General features: G+C 48.0%; 1 protein-coding gene across 1 annotated transcript in view; it reads right to left on the bottom strand.

Moving 5' to 3' along the window:
* Positions 1 to 204: 204 nt before the first annotated feature.
* Positions 205 to 25,689, bottom strand: part of LOC144119816 (uncharacterized) — a 42,964-nt gene continuing 17,479 nt past the window's right edge. The window contains exon 6 of the mRNA XM_077652348.1: positions 205 to 382. Within this exon, the coding sequence (XP_077508474.1) occupies positions 205 to 382 (178 nt within the window). The remainder of the gene's footprint in view (positions 383 to 25,689) is intronic.

The following is a 25,689-nucleotide window of genomic DNA, read 5'->3' as shown; positions in this document are numbered from 1 at the left end:
CAACAGTCGGAAGGCAGCCCGTCGATTTCGCGGTGGAGCGCAGCGCAACGATGGAGGCGAGTAGCCGGTCTAAGCGGTCGCCAGTGGCTGATTGATCGAGGCGATAAGATTGGAGCCGAGGAATACTAAAGCGCAGGCAAGACGGCCATGAGCTGGTGAACCATTTGGCCAGTGAGGCGATGACTGCTGACGACAGGCTAATGATCACGCGCACGTGCTCAGGAGGCGTTGCAGGAACATTTCTCGCGGCAGCGATGCATCCACAGACGGGGAATGGTTAGCAGCCAGGTGCAGGATACGACGCAGGAGCGCCGTGGGCTCGTGGGCGCCGAGTTCTTCCACCTGAAGCAGGTGTTGCAGGCGACGTTGCTCCGATTCAGAACTGCGCAAAATGAGCGCCACTCGTAGATGGTCGTGAGGGCGATCAGCGGACGGGAATAGCAGAATGTCTCGGACGACCTTAGCAGCGACAAGAGGCAGAGCCCCATGAGCATGGTCGTACATGTCTTTCTGAGACGCGATGTCGCGTAGGCGAAAATAGGACTGGGTGGTCACTAACCAGAGCTACAAGTCCGAGGCCCTGAATTCGGGCACCTGGAGCGCGGACACGTCATGCTCATGCGGGGGCGGCGGCGGGGACGACAGAAGCGACGAGGTAGTGGAGGAAGCTATTGCCATCGCTTGCAGGATCTGAGGCAGGCGTCGATGGCAGCCGGGGTGTCGAGCTCCGTGCAGTGGGATTCGTAGGCTTATGCAGGCGCCGGCCGGGAAGAGAGGCCGGGCAGCTCGAAGTCCAGAGTCACCAGTTTGCGGAAGGAGCATCCCAAACACAAGCCGATGGTGTCTGGTGTCCACAAATTTATTAAAAGGACTCGTTCAGCCAGAAGAGAGCGGAGCCGTCGGCAAGCCGAGAAGGCGCAGCGCCGTGGTCCGATCGCGTAGCGGTCGAATTCTGATCTGCGCGCGCCCGCCGAGCGTGCTGGTGTATGTCTTCTTCTGGAGCCTGGCACAACGCTGCACGCTACAAGATGAAGGCTCGGGCCAGAGAATATCAATCATACATTGCCGATAACTCATGCATACAATGAAGGAAATAAATTGTGATATAATGAAAGTTGATCATTGAATACAATATTTATGATATAATAGATGTAGGATGCAAAGTGAGGAATTGAATTGAACATTTGTACAGGGGTATTAGCATTTATAAACAAAGCGTCCGATGAAAAAAACGTTAAAAAAGTATAAAATAATCATATAAAGTAAAGAAAAATCGCGACACGCAACCACTGGAAGGGCGGATACAAACGCATTCACCTCTGTTGGTCTCTCTGCGTGAAGAGCGCAAACTGCACAGTACACCTGTCAAGGTCTAACTGCAGAGGCATTGCCTTCATCAAAATTTGTGACGCTTTCGTGCTTGTAGTAGTGTAACCACGCACCAACGCTAAAAGCAGGGCCCGTTACACAGACACTAAACGTGCACGAATGCCTGAATGGGGAGGTGTCCAACGATATATGAGACAGATACTGCGCCATTTCCTTTCCTCCCCAAAAAACAATTATTATTATTATTACCCTTCCACCAAACGGGACGCATACGTTAGGGCGGGCAGGACGACCTACGTGTAAAGTGCTCGCAGCTTTTCGGGAGCCGGCGTGCCACTAAACCGCAAGGAAGTACGTGCAGAGAGAAACTCAGCACGTTCCTTGAGCTGATTCCTGTGAGCTATGAAGGAAAGGGTGCTGTCGAAGTCTATACGCCCAGCACACGGACGGAGGGCCTATCATATCCTTTTACACTTCCTCACAAATGAGCAAGAACAGAACTGCAAACACGAGTCATCATTCCAAGCATGACAAAAAACACGGTCAACACGCCAATACTCTTTACAAAGCAATGAGCTATATTCTGGATACCCTCTTTTGAGATGGAACATGTAGAAGACGGGAAAAGAACTTCAGGGGAACTCACGCTTAGCAGCCCATTAGAAAACACAACGGAAGGCATGAGACATGGAACAGCAACAGACAAGATAGAAGGGAATCGATCAGTAGAAGACCTTACACCACCTATGCCAAACGATATGGACAAAGGAAAAGCAGGAACTACGTCAGAAGCAATTATTCCTAGCAAGTCAGAGGCAAAAAACGTACAACACGACACGCGAACGCATGAAGAAGGAACGAACATGGAATAGGGGCTGAAGGTGCTTTGCAGGCAAAATAAAATAGAAAAATCAGCAGAAATGGGTACGAAGGAATCACACTTACCCACTCATCAGTAGGAAACACACGACAGTCCACGCACGAATGGAGCAGTAACCGACAAAACACTAATATACGCAACAATTGAAAACGACACACCTTTCAGAGAAAATGAAACCAGGACCTGAAAAAATCAACACTGCCTTTGTGCAAACCATTTACAAAGCTCACAGAAATAATTTATAATAATCTTTAATGCACATTCATCGATGGGATATTTTTTTCCAGAAGAATGGCGAACATCAAAAATAATATTAATTTCTAAAGCAGACCAGCATATATAAACTTGAATAGAAAAATACAGCTGCAAATAATATTAGAAAAATTATGTGAGATAATATGATGAAAGACAGAGCATACCATAACTTACATAAAATTTTTCAATTGCATCAATACGGATTCGAGCGCTGAACATGCAGCGTGCCCGGAGCGTTTTGATAGAGTTCGAGCGGTAAAAAGACTAGTTCAGATTCCTCTTAATGTACCTTTAAAGCCTAAATGACTGGATCGCCACAAGGATCTCAAGTAAGCCCACTCTACTGGAACGTAACACTCTCAGACATCACTTCAGTTCAACAAATACCAGACACTCGCCCCCAGGCATTCACAGACGATTTCACCATATTAATTAAATTGAAATCAAGAAAAGAATTAGAAACCAGGGCCAACAACAAACTTAAATATACATCAGTGTAGGGAAACCTAATGTCTGAAATTCAACCAAGAAAAATTGAAATCCATCACAATAGGCAATCACTATGGAGGCAGTTTTGCAATATCAATTAAATTCAAATCAAGAAAAGCATTAAGAAATCAAGGCCAACAGCATTCTTAAAAATGCACCACTGGGGAGATACATAATTTCTGTAATTCAGCCCAGAAAAATTGAAATCCATCACAAAATGAGACTGTCGAGGTCATCCTCCAACCTAAAAGAACAACAACAAGAAGCAACGTTAGAATTGAAGATACTAGGAGTCATCTTTGATTAAAAGTTGTCATTCATGCCACAGCTGCAATACATGAAAGGCGAAATACAAACCCTCACAAAAAACCTAAACAGATTTTCCGAAACAAAGAAAGCAATTAAACCGGAAGCATTAAAGAAAATATACACCCGGAGTATAGAAAGACAAATATTATATGCATCACCGATATGGAACGACGACAAGGTGTTTGCCCTACTCAAGTCCATAGAAAGAATACCTCTCATTCTAATAACAAAGGCTTACAGAACACCAAACAATGCACTAAGCACACTGGCAGTGGTTCCACACATACAACCTAAAATTGAGCAAGAAAACGACTTTTAGAGTATGTTAAAAAGGAATGCCTTCAAATTGGAGCGTAAGACATTCCCCGGAGAACAAAGAGAGGATAAATAATGGCTTTGAGATTATCGCCCGGCGCAAAACCAAATGCACAACTATTCCGCAACCGTCGATTCAAACTTTTACACAAACATTTACACAAACGGGTCGCAAACTAACGACAAGATCAGAGGCAGTAATAGTAATATATATGACAGAAGCGGCACACTCATCCAGTAGAAACAGTACGCACTCACTGAATACGGGAATAACTTCTAAGCTTAAATAATATAATTAGAAAAACAGTTTGAATGCGTCTTAAGAAGAGAAAACAATAACTCATATCAAATACTCACAGACAGTTTAAGTATATTAAAGGCTCTAAACATCCCAGACAGCACAAACTATTTTGTACATGCAATAAAACATAAAATATAAGGAAACTCCTGCCACAAAATATAACTCACCTACATGAAACACGGGAAATGACTAAAGCAACAAATCGGCGAAAACAGCCTGGAAAACAGAAGAGGAAGTACAAACACCTATCACAAAACATTTTATCAAACATGCTTGAAGGAAGGAATTGGTAAGAAATGAAACAGCGTCTGGACAGAAAAAGGAAAATATACCTACATGAACCAGAAGATTAAAAACACTAAAATATTCCGATGCACTTTTCCACGAATTACTACACAACACAAGCCATCACATGGCACAGATTTCTCTTTTACCTGACCAGATTCAACACCAAAAACTTCAAATGCACATGCGGAGCAGAAATAACAGATTTCGACCACTACCTAGAAAATCACAACTAAACAACGAACCAATTTACTAAACATTTTGGACCAGGTCTGCCAGCGAGGAAACCAGAAATAATTAAAACAACAGAAACAGTTGAAATATAAAAGAAATTTAACTACAACTTGAAAATAAATTCCACAACCGGACTTTGCCCCCTGAAGTAAACTCCGAGGCCGGGAGGCTGGAGGCGCAGAGACTTCTAAGGGGGCAAGCCCAACTCACTCCACGCACCTACAATAAAAAAGAAAACTGAGCTAAAAAAAAGCGAAGACAACCGGCACCAATATAAGCAACCGACGGTAAGAGAAAGATGAAGATAAGGCGAAGACAAGAACTTGTACACCATGGACAAGAAATCACTGCTGTAACATTCGATTGCATTATAATATTGCCACGAAAACAGGTTTAAAAAGGAAGATGCCGAGTCGCCAGCTGCTTTTACTGCGTGGCACAGGTAAAGACAGCGCGCGAGAGGCTCCACCTTCATCGTCTTTCAGGCGCCACCTGAAACCACCAGGTGGCATTATGCCACCTCTCTCAAAAAAAGAATAAAAAACATGTCCACAGAAAGTAATGTTCCGGATGTGAAGTAATTTCATCAGCGGGTGAAATAGCGCTTCATGCGAAGTACATGCACTAAGTCACACGGGCGCTGACGACTGGTACTCTGCGCAGTGCCATCTGGAACAACCTCCTAGGTAACGTCTATATGGCGCGCAACGCTCGGTAGGGACCAAATTAGCGGTTCATAAGTTTTTTCGGATCAGCCGGGACAGCCGACCGGTGTCCACACCCAGACTTGGTCACCGGGCTGGAACGCGACGTAGCGGTGTCAGGCCTTGTACCGGCGTGCATCTGTGGCTTGCTGTTGGAGTAATGTGGGTACGGGAGAGCTGGCGAGCTTCCTCAGCGTAGCTGGCAAATACTTCTTCATCAGGTGTGAGCACCTGGTCGTCAGCCGCACAGGGTAGCATGGTCTGCACATAGCATGATGCGGCGAGAAGTGAATGGAGTCGTTTCGTGGACGGCCGTTTCCTGAACGGCCGTTGTACAGTTACGGTACGCATTACAGTAACAAATTTTCCACGCACCAGGCGGCATAAACGAGAAAGGTAAGCCAGCGCAGGACGGGAAAACTGCACGCTTTTTACCTGAAGGTTCCGGCGACGATGAGCCGCAGCGCAAGTATTTACATTACGACGTAACGGTATAGTGACAGCAGCTGAGGAATCCGCAGCGCCGGGCCGGAGGGCGCGTCTGCACACACTGCTGTCTCGTCACACACAGCATTCTTTTTCCACCCCGCAGCTAAAGACGCATCACAGCGGCTATACCTGAGCTGCACCAACCACCACAAGCACAGACTGCCGCTGCTGTGCAGCACGGCCAGAGCGCGCGGAACCGCCGTCCGAACGGCCCGAGCAGCTGCTCGAGGGAGTCCGGTAATGAATAAAAAAACGAGCGCACTGAGGTGGATGTGAAAAGGAACGGGAAGTACACACCAAACTGGCATCCCCAGGACCAAATAGCACGACATGACGAGCAATGCAGGTTGCAGCGTAGCGGGCACATAGAGGCGCGAGAAGGAAGCTAAGCGCGAAGTGCTGATCGTATCCGCCGCGGAGTTGGGTAGCAGCGCAGTGGCAGCGAAACGGGTCGCTGAAGGACCTGATGTATGTCCAAGGACAGTCGCCAGCAACGGCCCCGTCTTCGTGCGGGTGGGCGGCCTGTTGAGAGAAATCCTGGCTGCCATGGTGTGCACCGCACGACTGTTCGAACCAGAGTTTACTTTGAGGCGCAACTCTAGCAAACATGCTTCCGGACGGCGCACAACTCCAATCGAACACACTGACTTTTTTACCTTTTAAACAAATCGCGAGGTTAATGCATTCCGAGCAGCGAAGTTGCGCTCCCCCCCCCCCCCCCTCTTTGCAAGCAGTACGCAGAGCGTGGTTGCTATGGGACCTATCAAAACTGTTCCCTTCACGTCATATATTGCGTTTAAAACAAGTACGTTACTCCACCGGATACATTATAATCTAAGCACACCATATTTAACATCGCCACAGCAAAATGCGAAGTCGAAACCGGTCGAACAACGAGCTACGCCTGCCTGGATTTCAAGTCGGTTAGCTGAACTAAAACTATTCTTGAAAGACACTTGTGTTCCAGTATTGGCCCTGTCAAAAGCTGGCCTGCCAAGCGGGAGGTGTTCGACTGGATATGTCGCCCATAAAAACTGCAGCATAAAGTCATTTCCTGCAGGAAGTGCCGCGCTTTACATCAGAAGGGAAATTCCACATGTTTCTCGAAGCGTTGCCGATCTTTGCACGTATGACATTGAGGTATTGGCTGTGAGAATACAGCTCGGATCTCGAACCCTTTCTTTTGCACCCGTGTACTTGTCCCCGCGGAAGAAGGTAGCATTGGATTTGTTTCTACAGCAGCTCTGCGGCCGCTGCGCAGCTACTCGAACAATCTGCGGAGATCTCAACGCCCATCATGCCGTTTGGGGTGGCAGGAACACGGATTCCCGGGGACGCAAACTCGTAGACGTTATTGACAGTTTGGAACTGTGTGTCGCTAATGATGGAAGCCCCACTTTCTTCCGGCCTCCAGCTTCAGCGACAGCTATAGACCTGACACTGCATTCACCTAACGTCAGCGTAAAGTGGTCAACAGCGCCTGACCGCATGGGAAGTGATCACTATTCTATTTTTGTGTTTGCTGCCGACTTTCGTATGCATGGTCCGAAAATTCGCAGTGTGGTCAACTGGGACAAATACAGAGAGCACCCAGAACGTGTTGCTGGTGATGTTGTTGACAAAAGGATTTCTAGTAAGCTGGCAGCAACTACGGCGGTCAAGTTACCTGATAATTTTCCGTCCCCGGATTTAAAACTCAGGAACCTTTGCGCAGCGAGAAGGGTGGAGCGCGAACTCGTGCGGAAGAAGGACGATAGGGACTTGAAGGTGACCTTCAATAGGCGGAATTATGCCATTCGATGGCACACGAACAAGCTCTACAGGTTGCAGTGGCCTCATTCTGCTCTAGTTTGGCTGTGTTCTCACCGATGACGAGAATATGGCGAGTTATTGGCAGCCTTGCTGAAGAATCCCGCCCTTCGAAGCCTTTTGAAGTTCTTGCAATACGCAAGAAAAACCTATTGCGTGCTTGGCAGAGGAATTTGCAGACGCGCTCGCACGTGCTAATTCAGGAATAGATATATATACACACCACTTGCTTTCTCCAGGTCTATCATGGACATCCCGTTCACACTTCGTGAGCTTCAGACTGCGCTCAGTGGCCTGCGGCGCTGGTGTGTGTGCACCAGGTACCGACGGCATCACCGATCAAATGCTCTATAGGCTGTCCTTGGAACTCAGGAAGGAGCTCCTCAGCTTCATCAATGGATTTTGGGAGACTAGCGATGTTCCTCCGTCATGGAAGGTGGCCTATGGAGTTCCAGTGCTGAAGCCCGGCAAAGACATGGCGGACGTTGCATCGTATCGCTTTGTTTCATTGACCTCCTGTGTAACTAAGTTGATGGAGAAGCTGGTAAATGAACGCTTATCGTGGTGGCTTGAGGACAGCAAGGCACTGCCAACATGTATGACAGGATTCCGCGAGGTCTTAAAGCCCAAGATAGCGTCTTAGACTTGGTGAGTCACATTGAACACCAGAGAGCTTTCGGTCTTCCCGCCATAGCTATTTTTCTTCACTTGGCGAAAACTTACGACAATGTGCTTCAGAGCTCAATTATAAACAGTTTACAAGGCATGGGCAAACAGGGTCATATGTAAAGATTCATTTACAAGTTTATAAGTGATCGCGCGGTTCGTATGCGGTTAGGGAGTACCTTAAGCACCGAAAGGGTTCCATCACGAGGTCTGCCTCAAGGAAGTGTTCTTTCCCCCACGCTCTTTAACGTCGTAATGGCTGGCCTTCCCGATTCATTGCAAAAAATTGAAGACAGGAGCGTATGTCAATATATGCTGACGACATCTGTATTTGGATTACTGGCTACCAACAAACGATTATCCCTAATAGCTCGACAGGCTCTACTTTCGGCAGAAGCTTACCTTCAAGGTGTGCGATTGTCTCTGTCAGTGGAAACATCCGGCTTTTTTCTGTTTCCTGGTGTAGGAAGACGCCAAGCGCGGTTGAAGATAGACTTCGGTCATTCTTGCATCCGTCAATTCAACCACACGCCTTTCCTGGGCGTCATTATTGACTCCCGTCTACAGTGGCGAAAAGCTGTAGACGCGATTGTTTCATCTATATCTTCGCGTCTCAATGTGATCCGTAGAATTGCACGTGAGCACTGGGGAAACCATCCTTCTTCAATTGTCAAACTTCATGAAGCGCAGGTAGTGAGTCCCTTAAGGTATCAATTGCCTTTAATTTCCCCCTCAGCATCACAGCTTGAACGTCTCGAAGTTGTCCACAGAAAGGGCCTAAGAAGAGCCATTGGGGTTCCTCAGGCGGCTGCGAATAAGGCAGTACTTCATGAGTCTCTATCGAAAACTCTTAGCCTTGTCGTTTCTCAGAGACTATACTAATGCATCTTAGCCGCCTAGGAGAGACGGTAGCTGGGCGATCCCATCTCAAGCGGCTCCGCAAGAGATATGTGTCGAAGGCTTACTTGGAACTTAATACCTTTAGTTCTTTAGGCCTTAATGTCCGAAGGCAAAGGAAACGGTTGGAATCCCTCTGGTCTTTTCCGACCTTCGACTGTAAGGTCAAAATTCCCCTGTGAGCGCAAAGCGCAGATCTCCTTTTGCAGATGCGTTCGCTCGTACTTGAACATTTGGAAACAGAGTATGCCCGCCATATTCAAATTTTCACGGGTGGTTCTGTGGACAAGGTCAAACAAGCTAGCGCAGCGGCTTTTTACATTCCTTCATTGGACTGTAAGTGGTCCGTACGCTTTACTGCTGTCGTGTCCTCCACAACGGCTGAAAGTGTTGCTATTGAGGCGGCTTTACGGAAGTTAGGCTGTTGTCCGGCTCAACCTGTTGTCATCCTAGCTGATTCAAAATCTGCCCTTCAGAGGTTAGAACGCGGATTCCCTACTGATTCCATGTCTATAAGCTCTCTGCGCTTGGTGCAAAATCTGAACAGCAGAGGCTTTATTCTATATTTCCAATGGGTGCCCTCGCACATAGAAGTCAACGGTAAAGAGGTGGCAGACAATCTCGCCCATAAAGTTCTCTCAAGGAATCCATAAAAAAGTACCCCAAGATGGAAAAAGTCTCTACAGGAAAACGGTGCTCGATCATATCAGTAACCCGTGGAGTGCGCCCCACAAGCCACGTGTGACCAAGGGACTGAGAAGATCTCAGGCGACTCTACTACATCGAATTCGCACGGCCTCTGCTCGCACTCCTTTCTGGATGCATAAGACGGGCATAGCATCGTCTCCGCTCTGTTCTTTATGTGGTGTGTGCGGGGATATCGAACATTATATTATGTACTGTCCAGAGTACAACGCGGAAATGTATGTGATGTTCGCTTCCTTCAAGAAGACAGGAGCCTGTCACAGTACAGTTCAGTACATTGTTTACCCTAGTGGAAACCAGACATGCAGAAGGGAGGATGCACGCCTTCGTTTAACATTTCTGCAGGATACGGATCTTGTTTCTAAATGGTGACAGCAGGAACGGACTATGGCCTACTATTATTGAATGTGTGCGTAGATGGTATCTTCCGGAGTGGATTACTTTATACTGTGAGTGAATGTGTGTATGGATTCTACTATTATTGAATGTGGGCGTAGATGGTATCTTCCGGAGTGGACTACTTTATACTGTGAGTGAATGTGTGTATGGATTGTGGCACTACAATGGCCTATTTTGTACTGTGACTGAATAGGTGCATAGATGGTGGCTTCTGGAGTGGACTGTGATGTGGACTGTGTGGAGTGATTGTGTGCATAGATGGTGACTGCGGGAGAGGAATGTGTGCTATTGTAAGAGACTGCGCATAGCGGGGTAGTTGCGACAGGCTTTAGGACATAATAAACATAGAAGGGACGCTGCGGTGGAGAAATTGCTGACAGAATAAGCAAGGCTAACCCCATATGTAGCATTCAACACCTCAACTCAACTCTATGCCTGCCCGGCGCGAGCAGCCAATCCGCTATACTGGCTTCCCCGAGCCCGTACGGAGCGAGCCGTAGCCGCAGAGCCGCGCGCCGTAATGCACGCGGTTTTTCCCAAGTTGTGGCCGCTATTCCACAAATTCACTCGCACAACATTTTTGGGGTTGGTATCTTTTTAAGAGCTTCGTGTAAACTTCAAGTCTCATATTAGAAGGATGATTTTATTGTTGGAGAGACAATTCGTGCAAGTCAGGCGAACACAAGTCTGATGTCAAGCTGTCACTCGAGACACGTAAACGCCTAAACTATAGTAGTGTGTCGAGGGAAGGCGGGACGCTGAGGCAGTTCACGCCGACGAGGACAGATGGCGCTGTCGCTCCCTTCACTTGGCGCACGCTGGCAGCAGCGAAGTGGGTAGTTTGGTTGCCGAGATGGTGATTTGGACTCCCTCAGGTATAATCGTGTCTCAGATAGCTCTTCCCGTCTCAGATAGCTGTGGGTGAAAGTCAACCACACACAATTTATTCTTTTTTAAAGACATAAAAAATCGATTGATGTGGTATGCGGGGGGGGGGGGGGGCAAGATTGCTAGTTTAGTGCAGATGACATGGGCACTCAAGACGGGAGCATATGAAAACCTTGTTGCATTGGAGAAAAAATAAGGCAATGACTTTGTTGACAGTGAGGAAGACATATTTATGTGTTAGAGCACAGGTACTATCGGGGGGGGGGGGGGGGGTCATGTGCGCATCTATGTATGTTAGTGCGAAGCTCACGCTTGCAGTATCGCCTTTCACGTTTATGTATTAATACGGCGGCGTCTCAAAGCGGTCGGTCGGCCAACTGGCTGACAGCCGGGGAACAGCCATCGAAAGTCGCACCCCATGCATATGCCGCCGAACGCCGGTTGCAACGCGGCGCAGAACGCTTTTCCCAAAGTCTCGCTCGACAGAAGCATGTATACTTTGTATTTCGCTAGAGGAGCTCGTCGTCGACCCTTCATTAGACGATCAACTTACTCTGCAAAACATTTAGCGCGAATTGCGTGATATTCTCCATGCATCTGCTGAGCAGACGATAAAAGTTGGTGTGTTGCGCTCCGTTTGAGAGCGAACAAAAATGTCCTTTGCATATCACTAACGCAAAAATTATCACACGAAAACGTTTTACATTATGCATTTCTTCATTCCATCTTACAATGTATTACGACTCAAAAGTTCAGAAGTTGTCGTCTGCTCCCCAGGACGACGACGTTCGGTATCACGCTATTGGCTGGCGCTTGTGCAGGGGAGTGCAGCGCTTTCACGTCATAGCTTTTGCCCCGCCCTCCACTCACCTACACGAGCTTGCACGCAGAGTAGTCCAGTGCAGGTTGATCGCGAGAGGTTGGTCACCCAAATAATGCTGCGGCTTACTGCTGCAGTGCCGCGTGTCTGCCCCAACGTTGTCAGCGCTATGCATGCGTGCAGCCTACATCTCTCTCTACCCGCCGCGGTGGCTCAGTGGTTAAGGCGCTCGTCGACTGAGCCGGAGTACCCGGGTTCGAACCGACCGCGGCGGCCCCCTGCGTTTCGATGTTGGCGAAACGCAAAAGGCACCCGTGTGCTGTGCGATGTCAATGCACGTGAAAGATCTCCAGGCAGTCGAAATTATTCCGGTGCCCTCCCCTACGGCACCTCCTGCTTTCTTTCTTCTTTCACTGCCTTATTTATTCCTTATCTTACGGCGCGGTTCGGGTGTCCACCGAGAAATTGCGCCATTTCCTTTCCTCAAGAAACCAATTTCCCCATCTCTTTCTCTCACCCCGCCACGTACCTCGAAGCGTGATTGGGGCGTTTACAGACCCCGGGAGCCAGATATGCGCCCATGCTTTCCTCCAAATAGAACGTTGTCGGCGTCAAAGCCAATTAACGCAACATTCCCAACAATTCTGGACAAAAGCATTTTTGCTTTTGTCCAGAAGGGGGGTTTAATGTCCCAAAGCGCCGTAGTGAAAGGCTCTGGAAATTTCTTCCACCTGGGGTTCTTTAACATGCACTGACATCGCACAGTAAAATGGCGCCTATCTGGGCATTGCAACGCTACTTGTGTAACAACCCCAGCCATAGAATCTATTTAAAGCTAAATCCTTCTTAGTTAATCAAGACCTCTGCTGTGTAATGCGTTTCACTATACATTATTTTTTTGGCCCAAAAGAAAATCCAGAAGCTTGAAAAACTTTGAAAGTTACCACAAATATGTTGCATGGAGGCATTACTTCCGGCAGAACGTTCACGCTTTCATCGATGTTCCTGCAAGCGGGCAATTCAAATCCCTGTATTTATTCAATAGCTAGAGCCGGCAGGGGATTTGGTGCAATTAGACAACCCTGTGGCTACCTAGGGCAGAGTTAGGCTCAACTGAGAACAGATCACTTGATCATGTACACCGCGGCATGTAGCAGTTATTAGAATTTCGCCTGCATCAAAATTAGACCCCGCGGCCTGGACGAAACCCGCGTCTTTCGGGTCAGCAGCCCAGTACCATAGCCATTCAGCCACCGCGGAGGCCTAGAAACAAGAAAATAAATATGAGCGCAATTTTTCCAAATATTTCAAGATTTTACTGCAACCATCAATCAATATAACCGCAGATCTGCTGTCGACAGGCTTATATATTTTGCTATTAACGTTTTTGCTATCGTGCAAAGCGTTCCCCTTTGGTGTTCTGTGGCAGTCTTATATGCTCGATCCAACTGATGGAAATAATGTAGAAGAAAGATTTTGCGACTTATCGGAGGAATTGGCCATTTCCTTCAATATTTTATGCAAGTACCTTAAATTTAACAATATTCAAAGTTTTTGTCCAAGAACGTTGGACATGGAACGCCCACAGCCTATAGATCATTGCCGCGTTTATCCCGCAATGTTGTCAATGCCAAAGCATGCATCGCACATGTGTCGCAATCCCTACGCAGGTTAAACAGCAAATGAGGTGTCCACTGTCTCAGGGGGCCAGTTATGCTCTTTTCCTTTGCTTTCGAAGCTCCCGCTCTTCATCGGCGCAGCTCCGGAAAGGGCTGAAGGCCGCTGAAGGTCAAAGAGATTGCGTCGCTGAAACTCGCGGAACATGGCGTAGTAAAGCTTTCGATTTACATATTAATGTCTGCGATGCAAACGTTTTGCGCGGAGACCCACACTGAGGTACAAAAATTAAAGCGGCTATTATAGACACATTCTGTACGTCAGCAATCGCGAATAGAACACACAGAGTAATGACATAAAATAGAAAGGATATCGTGCGTAACGACAAACAGTGTCAGGAAATTAAGCAAGATTATCAGCTTCCTGATGTCGCATGCAGTTTCAAGTGGATGGATGGATGAATGGAAACAACTTTTATTAGAAAAAAAGGAAAGAAAACTATCTTCCAGGATAGTCTCCTACTGGATGAGGGGTCCACGGGCTTGTGCCTCACATAAGACCCGATCCACCAGCCATTTCTGGCCGGCGGGCTGAGCGGTCCGTAAGGCAGCCTCCCAGGAAGAATGAGTGGGATTGGGAATGGGGGTACTGCCTGTAGGGGAAGGACATTCCCAAAGGTACTAGAAAAGTGTGAATCTGGGCACGCCAGAGGTATTAAAATGAGGAAGAAAGTAAGGGTGAAAGAATGAGAGACGGTAGAGTGAAATAAAGCAGTCCGCCTGTAATTTTCGCCATGTGGCGCTGGATAAGGGCAACAAAGTACTGTGGGGTGGTGGTAACGTCATGCGGATGAGTTTGTAGAATGCGGTGAATTGATGATATGTTTAAAGGACCGAATGGGCCTCTTGCGCAAGGTTGGGTGCCTGATCGTCCGCGGTACGGGAGGAGAGTTCTCGGGCCAGCGCATGAACGCGCTCATTACCTGGGATCGAGGCATGCCCAGGGATCCACGACAGAGTAACTGTTCGGTCGAGAGGGGTGGCTGTGGCAAGAATACGGTGTGTGGCTGGAGTCGCCACGCCCTTTAGGTAGTGGCGGTATGCGGCCCGGCAATCTGTGGAAATTTCAGTTATGTTTTTGTCAATGGTGCAGTGGGCCAGCGCAAGTGCGATGGCGGCTTCTTCCGCCTCTGCAGGTGAATTAGTTCGGATAGTGGCGGCGGCCCCTACAGTGCCGTCTTCATAAGCTGTGACTGCCGTGAAGAAACCTAATTTAAAATTTTCTGCCACGTCGACATAAATGATATCGGAGCGGTTGCTGTGTGTTTTTGTGTAATAGCTCGCTCGAGCCTGCCGCCTACCCTGATGGAAGCTAGCGCTCATATTGCGCGGTAGAAGCTTCTGATATATGTGATCCTGCGCGCGCAGAGAAATCATGTAAGGTGTACTAATTGCTGGGGTGGGAATGGGTGGATTGAGACGGAGCTGTCGCAGTAGGCATTGTCCTGTTTACGTGCGACTCAGGCGGAATAATTGGTTGGTGTGTTGATCCTCTATTAATTCGATCACGGTATTGTGGGTACCAGTGGCCAGGAGGCGTTTCGTGCTAACCGTCCGTGGAAGACGTAGGACAGAGGTGACAGGCGTGCGTATTAGGATGTCTGCATATTTTCTTTACACTACTTTGTGGATACCCTCCTTTGGGTAGCTAGAACTGCAGAGTACCTCGCAGAGGACGGTGGGCTTTGTCGGAACGTAATCGTTGAGGTCGACTTTTTGGATTCACTTTCTCCTGCAGTTGTTGTTTTTTCCTGGAGGAATGGCGTACAGCATGAAGCCATTTTCATGCCGACTTGTGCACTGAAGTGCGCCTCAACCGGCACAAAGCGGCACAAAAGGTACAGAGTTCGAATTGCCAGTGCGTAACTTGCCAAGTTCGGGTGCGTGGCCTCGTGGTAGAGCACCCGTCTCGGCCTCGGGAAGTGGATTCGACTCCCCCTGCCGGCCGGTTACCCACCGGTTTCCTCAAAATGGGTAGAAGGTTTACCCCGGCCTGGTGCTCGGCTTGCTAGGGTTGCATGGCTTGACAAATGAGTCTGTGCGTTCAGATCTCGTCCCTGTAGGCTTGGACCACTGGTGGTGGGGTCTACTCCCACTGCCGCCGGTTAACCACCGGTCATGCTGTAATGGGTACAAGCCATTCTCTGGCCTGGTTCTCGGATTTCTAGGGAGCATGGCATCGGAAAGGAGCCCGTGCCTTCAAATCCCAACAACGTGTGAGCCTTCGGGAGCCGGAGGGTTCGATCTCCAGTGCCGCCGGGTACCCACCGGTTTTTTAATGGCTACAAGATTTCCTTCGGCCTGGTGCTCGGCTATTCTAGGGTGAGATGCTTGGGAAAGGGTCTTACACCGAACACCAGTGAGATGCTTGTAAGAGGATTTTAGACCAAACCGTTACCTTGAAGCATAAGAGATAATTCCGCCACAAAGCCGCCCTAGTGACGGGAATTGAAGACGCAGGCGCCTTTACGAAGCAATGCAACTATAGCAAGCCGAACACCAGGCCGGGGCAAAGCTTGTACCCATTTTGAAGGAACCGGTGGGTAATAAGCTCTGAAGGTCGGTCTGCTGAGTTTTTCACAAAGAAAATAGGTTTATTTATCAAAATGCATAAATAAGTGCACAATGAAGAAGCACATTTTCTAAGCGGTAGTGCCGCGTGAATAACTGAAATTTAGGCAAATGATAACAGGTGATAACGGCACATGAAAAAACTAAAGAGCCATGAAAATAAAATGTGCCGTGTCAGTAAGGCAATAATCAACGAAGACTCTCAATGCCTGTCAGTTCGGCTGGAACCAAATCAGTTGCACAGGCTACTACAGTTGGGCCGTCCTCTTACGACATGAAAATATCAGACAGCCATTTTCAAACATCTTTGAAAATGTTCACGTCAGCTACGCCATAGAACAACACCACAAGTGCACCAAGGAGCACAGTGAGAACAAGGATGGCCAAAATATATATGTAGGACTGCGAAGAAACTGTTTTTCCATGAGCCATTTCCATGGCTGACTCCATCACTTCATGGTCTCCGCCATCCTTTTGTTCAGCGGCAACTTGGAGACGTTGGCTTGTGATAATTTCGGCCATCTCCCAGTGTCTGTTGAGCAGATGCCGCCCAAACAGTTCCAAACTGGTTCTGAGGCGTTCGAAGTGGTGTAGGCATCTACTCTGTAGTTTCATCACCATGAAATGAGTGCTCTCTCCCCAAACATCATCACTACTGGTGAAGCTTTCGGTCATGGTCACATGGTCAGATCACAGTTGTGCCGTCCCCTTACGACATGAAAATATCAGACAGCCATTTTCAAACATCTTTAAAATGTCCACATCAGCTATGCCATAGAACAACACCACAAGTGCACCAAGGAGCACTGTGAGAACAAGGATGGCCAATATATATATATATAAATATATATATATATATATATATATATATATATATATATATATATATATATATATATATATATATATATATATATATATATATATATATATATATATGACCCCCGATGTGCACGAAGGCGAGGTTTGGCCCGATATTTATGAGAGCGATTATCCACACAAGGTAAGAACCCCTGCTATTTGTGCACGAAGGCGAGGTTTGGCCCGATATTTATGAGAGCGATTATCCACACAAGGTAAGAACCCCTGATAATAGCAGGCGATTTTAATGCCAGACATCGAGAATGGGGTCACACGACCGGCAGCCCGAAGGGTCAAACGTTGTTATAAAACATCAGTGAGTCAAATCTCCACATCGCGAACGACATTAGGTGCCCGACGAGGGCGGGCAACAGTGTGTCAGCGGACAAAAACCCGGACTTGAATCTTGGTAGACAAATCCTCGACTGGGTAAACCTACTAGCGCCGCTGGAAGACGAAAGTGTCAGAGAAAGCATAGATCGGGGAATCAAATAATCTATTTGTCTGGCCCAAACCGTAGAACATGTATCCCGTACACGATGAGGGGAGAAGGAAAATCAGAGCTAAGCACCTCGCTAAAAAAGTATACAAACTACCCCGCCGCGATCGGTCGCATACTCCGATGCGGCGATAGGGAAAGAAGGCGGATCCTGCCCCGCGGGGCATGGAGCACCTTACCACTTGGGAGGGTTGGAGAAGCTACTGAGCTCCGAGGACCCGACCAAGCAAGTCATCGCCACAGGCAGGGCCGCCAGCGTCATGAGCCTCCAGGACATGAACGTTTGAGTGCAGTGGAGCCGTGCGGGGGCCCAAGGAGCTGCGTGTTCTAAACTCCTCTGTGTCTATTAAAGTTTTCACCACCACCTGTCATTGCACCACCAGCCGTGAAACACGTCGTCAGCGATAGCAAAGCGGCGGTTAGGAATGTTAGCAAGGGTAGAGTCAGCAATCGTGCTGCCAAAATTCTGAACGAGTCGAGTCTCGCCAAAAGCGTGACTATAATCTGGACCCCAGCACACGCCGGTCTGGCCGGCAGCGAGGCCGCCCACATGCTCGCCAGCTCCCCGCTACTTCGGGGTGCTGCGGACGCCTCCACAACAACATTTAAATGCCAAGAAGGTATTGTTGCAAATGGGTTTCAAGCCCCAAGGGTAGCGTTGGCCTGGCGGCCTGGGGCACAGCTGGAAACATCCGAAGGTCCTGGCAAAGGATGAGTCGACTGCCAACAGAACAACTTGTTTATTCTAGCATCGCAAAAGAGCAGCCGGTCAGGGCGACCACGTTACTCGACGGAAGAAATCGAAGTCTCCCTTGGAGTCCGGGGCAGCTGCCTTTATACCCTCGGAGTCGAGGGCAAGAAGGAACGGCTCGGGATGAGGCGCACGAGACGGCGACGCACGGACATGTTGAGACGTGACATGACACGTCCGCCGGGCCGGCGCCGGTCAGACCTCCTCGTCTCCCAGTTGGGGAGCTCCTCTCCCACGGCTGCCGCGCTTTGACAAGCGTGGGCACCAACATGCACACACACGCACACACGAAGACACGTGGCATTGAAACCTGCCTGGACGCGCTTGGCGGGAGGCGTTGCGGCAGCACTGAACGGGCCAAAATGACCGCCACTTTGAACGAAGCCCCGGCGTCCGTTGCATCCGCGCCGGTTATACCGCGCGTCGTAGGCGAAACGTAACAGACCGCCCCGCCGGGAGAAGGAGATCCCGATAGTCAGGGGACTGCATCCGCTGTCCGGAGGGATGTCGCTCGATGATGCTCGTAATCGAAATCGGTCGTCCCTCGGCGTTGCTTGAGCGCAGCGCACAGAGAAGGCCTCGTTCTCAGGTTCAGGTTCACACAGAATACTGCAAAGTGACTTCGGGAGAGTTGCCATTTTTGTTCTCGTTCCCAGCAAGCGTTAGAACTACGCCGAAACGCAACCGCTCAGTCAGCAAGCACGAGACAACCCTCACTAAGCTCTGCCAGGCTCTTTCCCATTTATACTACTGCCTAGTTCCTTACAGTAGTCAAGCAGCACTCAGAACGCGTCCACAAATGGGAAAATTGCACTAGAAAGCACGTCATCACTTTGAAACACTAAACAAAAGCAATATGTTAAAAATCCTTCCTCAGGAAGAAAACATCAGTAACAAACAACTTTGAGGCGGATTCCTACGTTAGGGGCCTCGACTTAAGCCATCGGCGTTACCGTTGAGACTCCCGTTTTTGTAACGCACCTCAAAGGAATATTGTTGCAAAGCGAGGCTCCAGCGCAGGAGGCGGCCATTTTTGGGAGAGATGGTCTGCAGCCATTGGAGAGGGCAGTGATCCGTCTCAATGATAAACCTCGAGCCGGCTAGGTAGCATGACAATTTCTGAACGGCCAACACGAGACACGCACACTCTTTCTCGGTGGTGCTGTACGCCTGCTCACGGCAGGTCAGCTTACGACTAGCATACAGGACGGGGTGTTCCACTTCTCCATTTTCCCTTTGGCACAGTACAACGCCCATGCCTCGCTCACTAGCATCGCACTGAACAACGAACCCTTTTGTGTAGTCTGGCGATCGTAGCACAGGCTGGCTTGTTAGGGCGCTCTTTAGGGCGCTAAAAGCTCTTTACTTTGTCTAGCCCCAGACGACTGTTTGGGGCTCTGTTTTTCTTAGAGCATCCGTCAGGGGAGCCGCGATATCGGAGTACCTGGGGATGTACCTCTGATAGCAGCCGGCGACACCTAAGAACGACCGAATATCGGTCTTCATGAGCGGTTGCGGGAAATCTCGCACAGCGGCCACCTTTATTTCAGAGGGGCGGCGACGACCCTGTCCAATCACGTGACCGAGGTAGACAACCTCGGCCTGTGCTAATTGGCACTTGGGAGCCTTGACTGTCAAGCCCGCTTCGCGCAGGCGGGTTAGCACTGCCCGCAAGTGTGCCATATGCTCAGACCAGGATGCGGAGAATATCGCTACGTCGTCTAAATACGGTAAAGCGAATTCTTCCTGTCCCCGCAACACTTTGTCCATGAGGCTTGAAAAGCAGTATGGCGCATTCTTCAAACCAAAACTCAAAACTTTAGGACGGAATGTTCCCATTGGTGAAATGAACGCCGCATACCTACTAGCCTCTTCTGTAAGTGGAACCTGCCAATAACCCCTGACAAGATCTAGGGTGGAAATAAACTGAGCGCTACTAACTTTCTCAAGGCGGTCCTCGATGTTAGGGATCGGATAAATTGGATCCTTAGTGATGGAATTAAGCCTGCGGTAGGACGAGGTTCCTTGCCCGGTACCTCAACTAAAATCAAAGGGGAGGTATAATCACTCTCATCCGCCTCAATAACACCGAGCTGTAGCATTTTCTTTACCTCAGCCTCCATAATATCGCGCTGGCGGGATGACACCCGGTACGCCTTGGATCGTACTGCCTTTGGGGAGGTAAGTTCTATTTCATGAGTAAGGACAGAAGTCCTACCAGGCCTCTCAGAGAACTGACCTTGAAACTGTTGTAAGAGTTGGTGTAGTTTGGTTTTCTGCTCAGGCGACAGCGGTGCTTTACTGAGTAAGTTACTAATGACCTCATCGGTGTCTTCCCTGTTCGTCACTGAGCCTAGTCCCGGAAGCTCGACCGGAAGCTCTTCGGGAACGTTTACCATCATACACACCACTGCTTCCCGTTGTCTATAGGATTTGAGCAGATTACAGTGGTAAAAGTCGGCGCGGTATACGATCGCTGCTGAGTATTCGGGAATTTTCGAAAATTCACGAATATCACTTCTCGAATACGAATATGAACCGAATATGAAACATATTCGATTCGTATTCGAAATTTAGAATATTCGCACACCGCTAGTTACAGCTAAACCTCAATATATACAACCTCTATATAAGGAAGATCACTGCGCAACAAAGTTTAATTTTTGTTTTTAGTTACCACTGAAATCCATGTATTTTTTCCCTCGATTTAACGAAGCAGTTTCATGCCAAAGTTTTGATACAAAAGTTTCAAGAAAATTTGGGCAGATTTCATGACTTTGTAAAGTTAAAAAATGTAATTTTTGTAAAAACGTGAAGGTTGTTACTGCTACTATAAGCGTTGGCAGCAGCAGCAACCTACGAGTGCCACATAATGCGATCACTCTTCAGCTGTCGAGCGTCCTAAACAACGAACACTGCCGCGGTGGCTTAGTGGTTAGGACGCTCGACTGCTGATACCAAGGACATTGCGGATGCATTTCGGTGGAGCCAGTGCATGCTAGTTCATCAGACTTATACTGATGATAATGAAAACAAAAGCAAATTAGAGTGTATTTTCACACACCAGAAAACAGATATTGCACAGATATTTACCGCCGCAGGTCACAGCACTTCTGTGCTAAATACCGCACGACCTTCTTGTGCCGCTTTGAAAGCTCCTCGGCAGAGCACCCTTTCAGCATCAAATAGTACCGGAAGGAATCTGCAAAGTTTGGACAATGAGTAATGTCAGTGTGTTTATGAAAAAAATCATAAAATAATTTGAGAACAAGGTTTTTCATTTTTTTGTTGCTGGTTCAGCCAGCGAATGGGTAAGATACATAAAACACGGGCTCAGGTCATGTGAGGCATACAGAAACTGCAGAAAGGTTGCTGCTTTCTTCACTTTATTTCATGCCAACTCTTATGCAAGCCTACCCAAAGCTGAATTGACAAAAAAATTAACAAGCAAAAAGATCCGTAGTTTCAGTACACCTTGCATGACATCTCACCTTCATCATTAGCTACCTCTGAGCTGCTGAAGACAAAATGAGACAATTTTCGGACATGCTTGTTTATTCGGACTTTTCCACAGCACCGCGATATGGGCCATAGAGCCAATGTTCAAGAGTGCCTGAAATTTCAGACGCACCACAACTGATTGCTTGATTTTTCGGACCTCATTCGCACTCTCCGCCAATACTGAAGCTGCCATATAATGTGAACAGTGGAACCTCATTAATTCATAACTGCAAGCGAGATCGAAAACTTGATCAAACAAAACGAAATTCAAGCTTAAAGGGAGCCTCTTAACTTGCGATGCTGAAGTTCTACGCAAGTCGGCACATTGCACCCGCGTGGTTTTGAATTTATACTGTTCTTGAATGTCTTCCGCCACACGGACTTGAACAGTAGTCAGAGTTCACAGAAATCATCTGTACTGAGTCTTTCGTCTCGAATACGAGAGCAGGTAGCAGCAAAGCTGCGTGGGAGGTGTACGGCTTCACGGAGACGGCGAGCGCAGGAGGAAATGGTGGTGCATTTCAAAGCGAGGTCAGCGTACCCGCGGCAAAACACACCGCAAACCTGACTTTTCTATCATAAAACCGTAAACAACTAGCGTTTCGATGACAGGCAAGACACCTCTCATAATATGCAAGCCACCGCTAAGAGCATATCGCTGGATACAATGCCGATTTTGGCTCCAGTCGCTTGGCCTAATTACGAGGCCAATGCCGACGGAGCACCTGCTTCGGCTGTTTCTCGATTGTTATTGTCTCGTTGTCTCGCCATCTTCGCATTCTCGTTCCAGGCCCATCGTAATGCGGGTGCAGCGCAGTTCCCACAGCAGCGTGCTTGCTTTCTCGTTTAAGCTTTGTCCCAACCGTGCATTTATCGGCGACATGCTGAGGGCACCACACCCAGGCCGAGCATGTGGAAGCGGTCACCGCCGTCGTCTGTGCACGTCACGCGGAGAAATTTAGTCATGAGGAGCTTTATAATGTGTGCAATAAAACTGACCCCTTTCTCCGGCATATTGGTAATAAGTTCGTAATTTTTTCAGTAAGATTTGATTGTCCGAACTCTCTGATTTTTCAGAGATTTAGTGGTCCCTAGACAGTCCGAAAAATCGGTCGTCAACTGTAACTGGCACCAGCAAATTCTATCCCACGACTCTGGAAAGGTGGCAGCAAGTGGCACAGACACAGTTCACTAAAGATCAATGGGAGAGGGGGCTTCTGTCCTCTAGTAAGTGTAACACCCGATTCACAGGAGTGAATCATTATTCCAGAAGCTGGTTGCGTATCATGCGATTCGATGTCATTGCTCTGTATGAATCATGCCTGAACCGTGGACAGCGCATGTTGAAAAACATACATTTCACTAAGTTTTAGCAGCAGTCTACTCCGCGTTTAAATATAGCAACTTTAGCACTTTTTCCTGGCACCGGGGTGCTTGTGTGTCAACTTCTCGCTGCATATTTGTTGTTTTGTACTGGTGCTGCCATGTTCATTCCGGACACGTTCATCTAAAATGGGGCAGCTGATGATACTGATATTTCCTTGTACCTGTTGAACAACACACCCCCTTCAGTAACTGCTGTGACAGCAATGCAAACAGAATGCGTTCAGTCCCCGAGTCTATTTTTACAGCAGACAGAATCAGTCTGACACAAAAGTCTTGCTACCATCAGGAGCCAACGCGAAAGAAACTGCAGGGAACCATACGTCATGTCCTTACGACCTCTATTTTGACCTCTCAAACCACCTTCCTCGCAAGAAGGTTGGAAAGCAGCGGCTGGAACAGTTGCCGCCTGATCCCACAGCCCACTGTGCACTTTTCAGCTGCCACTAGACGAGCAGAGCATCACTCAAGTGACTTTCATATATAAAGTCCTCTTTATAGTGTGAATTGGTTCTCATCAGTCTGACAACAATGGCAGTAATGCAATTAATTATTTACAAACTCACAGAATCTCATATGGGCCACATTCTAAAAACATTCACCAGATTCACCAATAAGAGTGACTAAATGCATGCAGCTATGCAACAAGAACGAGTGGTTTACCTGACACTGAAGCCACCTTTAGAGGGGAAAGCGGCGGATGTATCTTCGTCATCCCCTTAGAGATGGCGTTATTTGACAGCGTGCCTGTGAGGCTCCTTTGGGCGAGGATTTCGTTGCCCCACAGGCACACTGCCAACTGTTTGCAGAATGTGGAATCACTGCCCAATGCCAGCAGGCGATTCCATGCAGCCACGGGCACCTAACTTCCATGCCCAACATGAACCTTAAGATGAACACAGAGCACAGATGGTTTTAGGCGCCTTTACGAAGCAATGCAACTATAGCAAGCCGAACACCAGGCCCGGGCAAAGCTTGTACCCATTTTGAAGGAACCGGTGGGTAATGAGCTCTGAAGCTCGGTCTGCTCAGTTTTTCACAAATAAAATAGATTTATTTATCAAAATGCATAAATAATAAGTGCACAATGAAGAAGCACATTTTCTAAGTGGTAGTGCCGCGTGAATGATAACTGAAATTTAGGCAAATGATAACTGGTGATAACGGCAGATGAAAAAACTAAAAAGCCATGAAAATAAAATGTGCCGTGTCAGTAAGGCATTAATCAACGAAGACTCTCAATGCCTGTCTGTTCGGCTGGAACCAAATCAGTTGCACAGGCTACTACAGTTGTGCCGTCCTCTTACGACATGAAATTATCAAACAGCCATTTTCAAACATCTTTGAAAATATTCACGTCAGCTGCGCCATAGAACACCACAAGTGCACCTAGGAGCACAGTGAGAACAAGGATGGCCAAAATATATATATATATATAGGACTGCGAAGAAACTGTTTTTCCATGAGCCGTTTCAATGGCTGCCTCCACCACTTCATGGTCTCCGCCATCCTTTTGTTCAGCGGCAACTTGGAGACGTTGGCTTGTGATAATTTTGGCCGCTCCCAGTGCCTGTTGGGCAGATGCCGCCCAAACATTTCCAAACTGGTTGTGAGGCGTTCGAAGAGGTGTAGGCATCTACTCTGTAGTTTCATCACCATGAAATCAGTGGTCTCTCCCCAAACATCACTACTGGTGAAGCTTTCGGTCATGGTCACATGGTCACATCATAGTTGTGCCGTCCTCTTGCGACATGAAAATATCCGACAGCCATTTTCAAACATCTTTGAAAAAGTTCACATCAGCTATGCCTTAGAACAACACCACATGTGCACCAAGGAGCACTGTGAGAACAAGGATGGCCAAAATACATATATAGGAGTGCGAAGAAACTGTTTTTCCATGAGCCGTTTCCATGGCTTCCTTCATCACTTCATGGTCTCCGCCATCCTTTTGTTCAGCGGCAACTTGGAGACGTTGGCTTGTGATAATTTTGGCCGCTCCCAGTGTCTCTTGAGCAGATGCCGCCCAAACATTTCCAAACTGGTTGTGAGGCGTTCGAAGAGGTGTAGGCATCTACTCTGTAGTTTCATCACCATGAAGTCAGTGGTCTCTCCCCAAACATCACTACTGGTGAAGCTTTCGGTCATGGTCACATGGTCACATCATAGTTGTGCCGTCCTCTTGCGACATGAAAATATCCGACAGCCATTTTCAAACATCTTTGAAAATGTTCACATCAGCTGCGCCATAGAACACCACAAGTGCACCTAGGAGCACAGTGAGAACAAGGATGGCCAAAATATATATATATAGGACTGCGAAGAAACTGTTTTTCCATGAGCCGTTTCAATGGCTGCCTCCACCACTTCATGGTCTCCGCCATCCTTTTGTTCAGCGGCAACTTGGAGACGTTGGCTTGTGATAATTTTGGCCGCTCCCAGTGTCTGTTGAGCAGATGCCGCCCAAACATTTCCAAACTGGTTGTGAGGCGTTCGAAGAGGTGTAGGCATCTACTCTGTAGTTTCATCACCATGAAATCAGTGGTCTCTCCCCAAACATCACTACTGGTGAAGCTTTCGGTCATGGTCACATGGTCACATCATAGTTGTGCCGTCCTCTTGCGACATGAAAATATCCGACAGCCATTTTCAAACATCTTTGAAAAAGTTCAC

Source organism: Amblyomma americanum, chromosome 2 (assembly GCF_052857255.1).
Source record: "Amblyomma americanum isolate KBUSLIRL-KWMA chromosome 2, ASM5285725v1, whole genome shotgun sequence".
NCBI classification, from domain to species: domain Eukaryota; kingdom Metazoa; phylum Arthropoda; class Arachnida; order Ixodida; family Ixodidae; genus Amblyomma; species Amblyomma americanum.
This window is presented reverse-complemented; position numbering and strand designations above follow the sequence as displayed.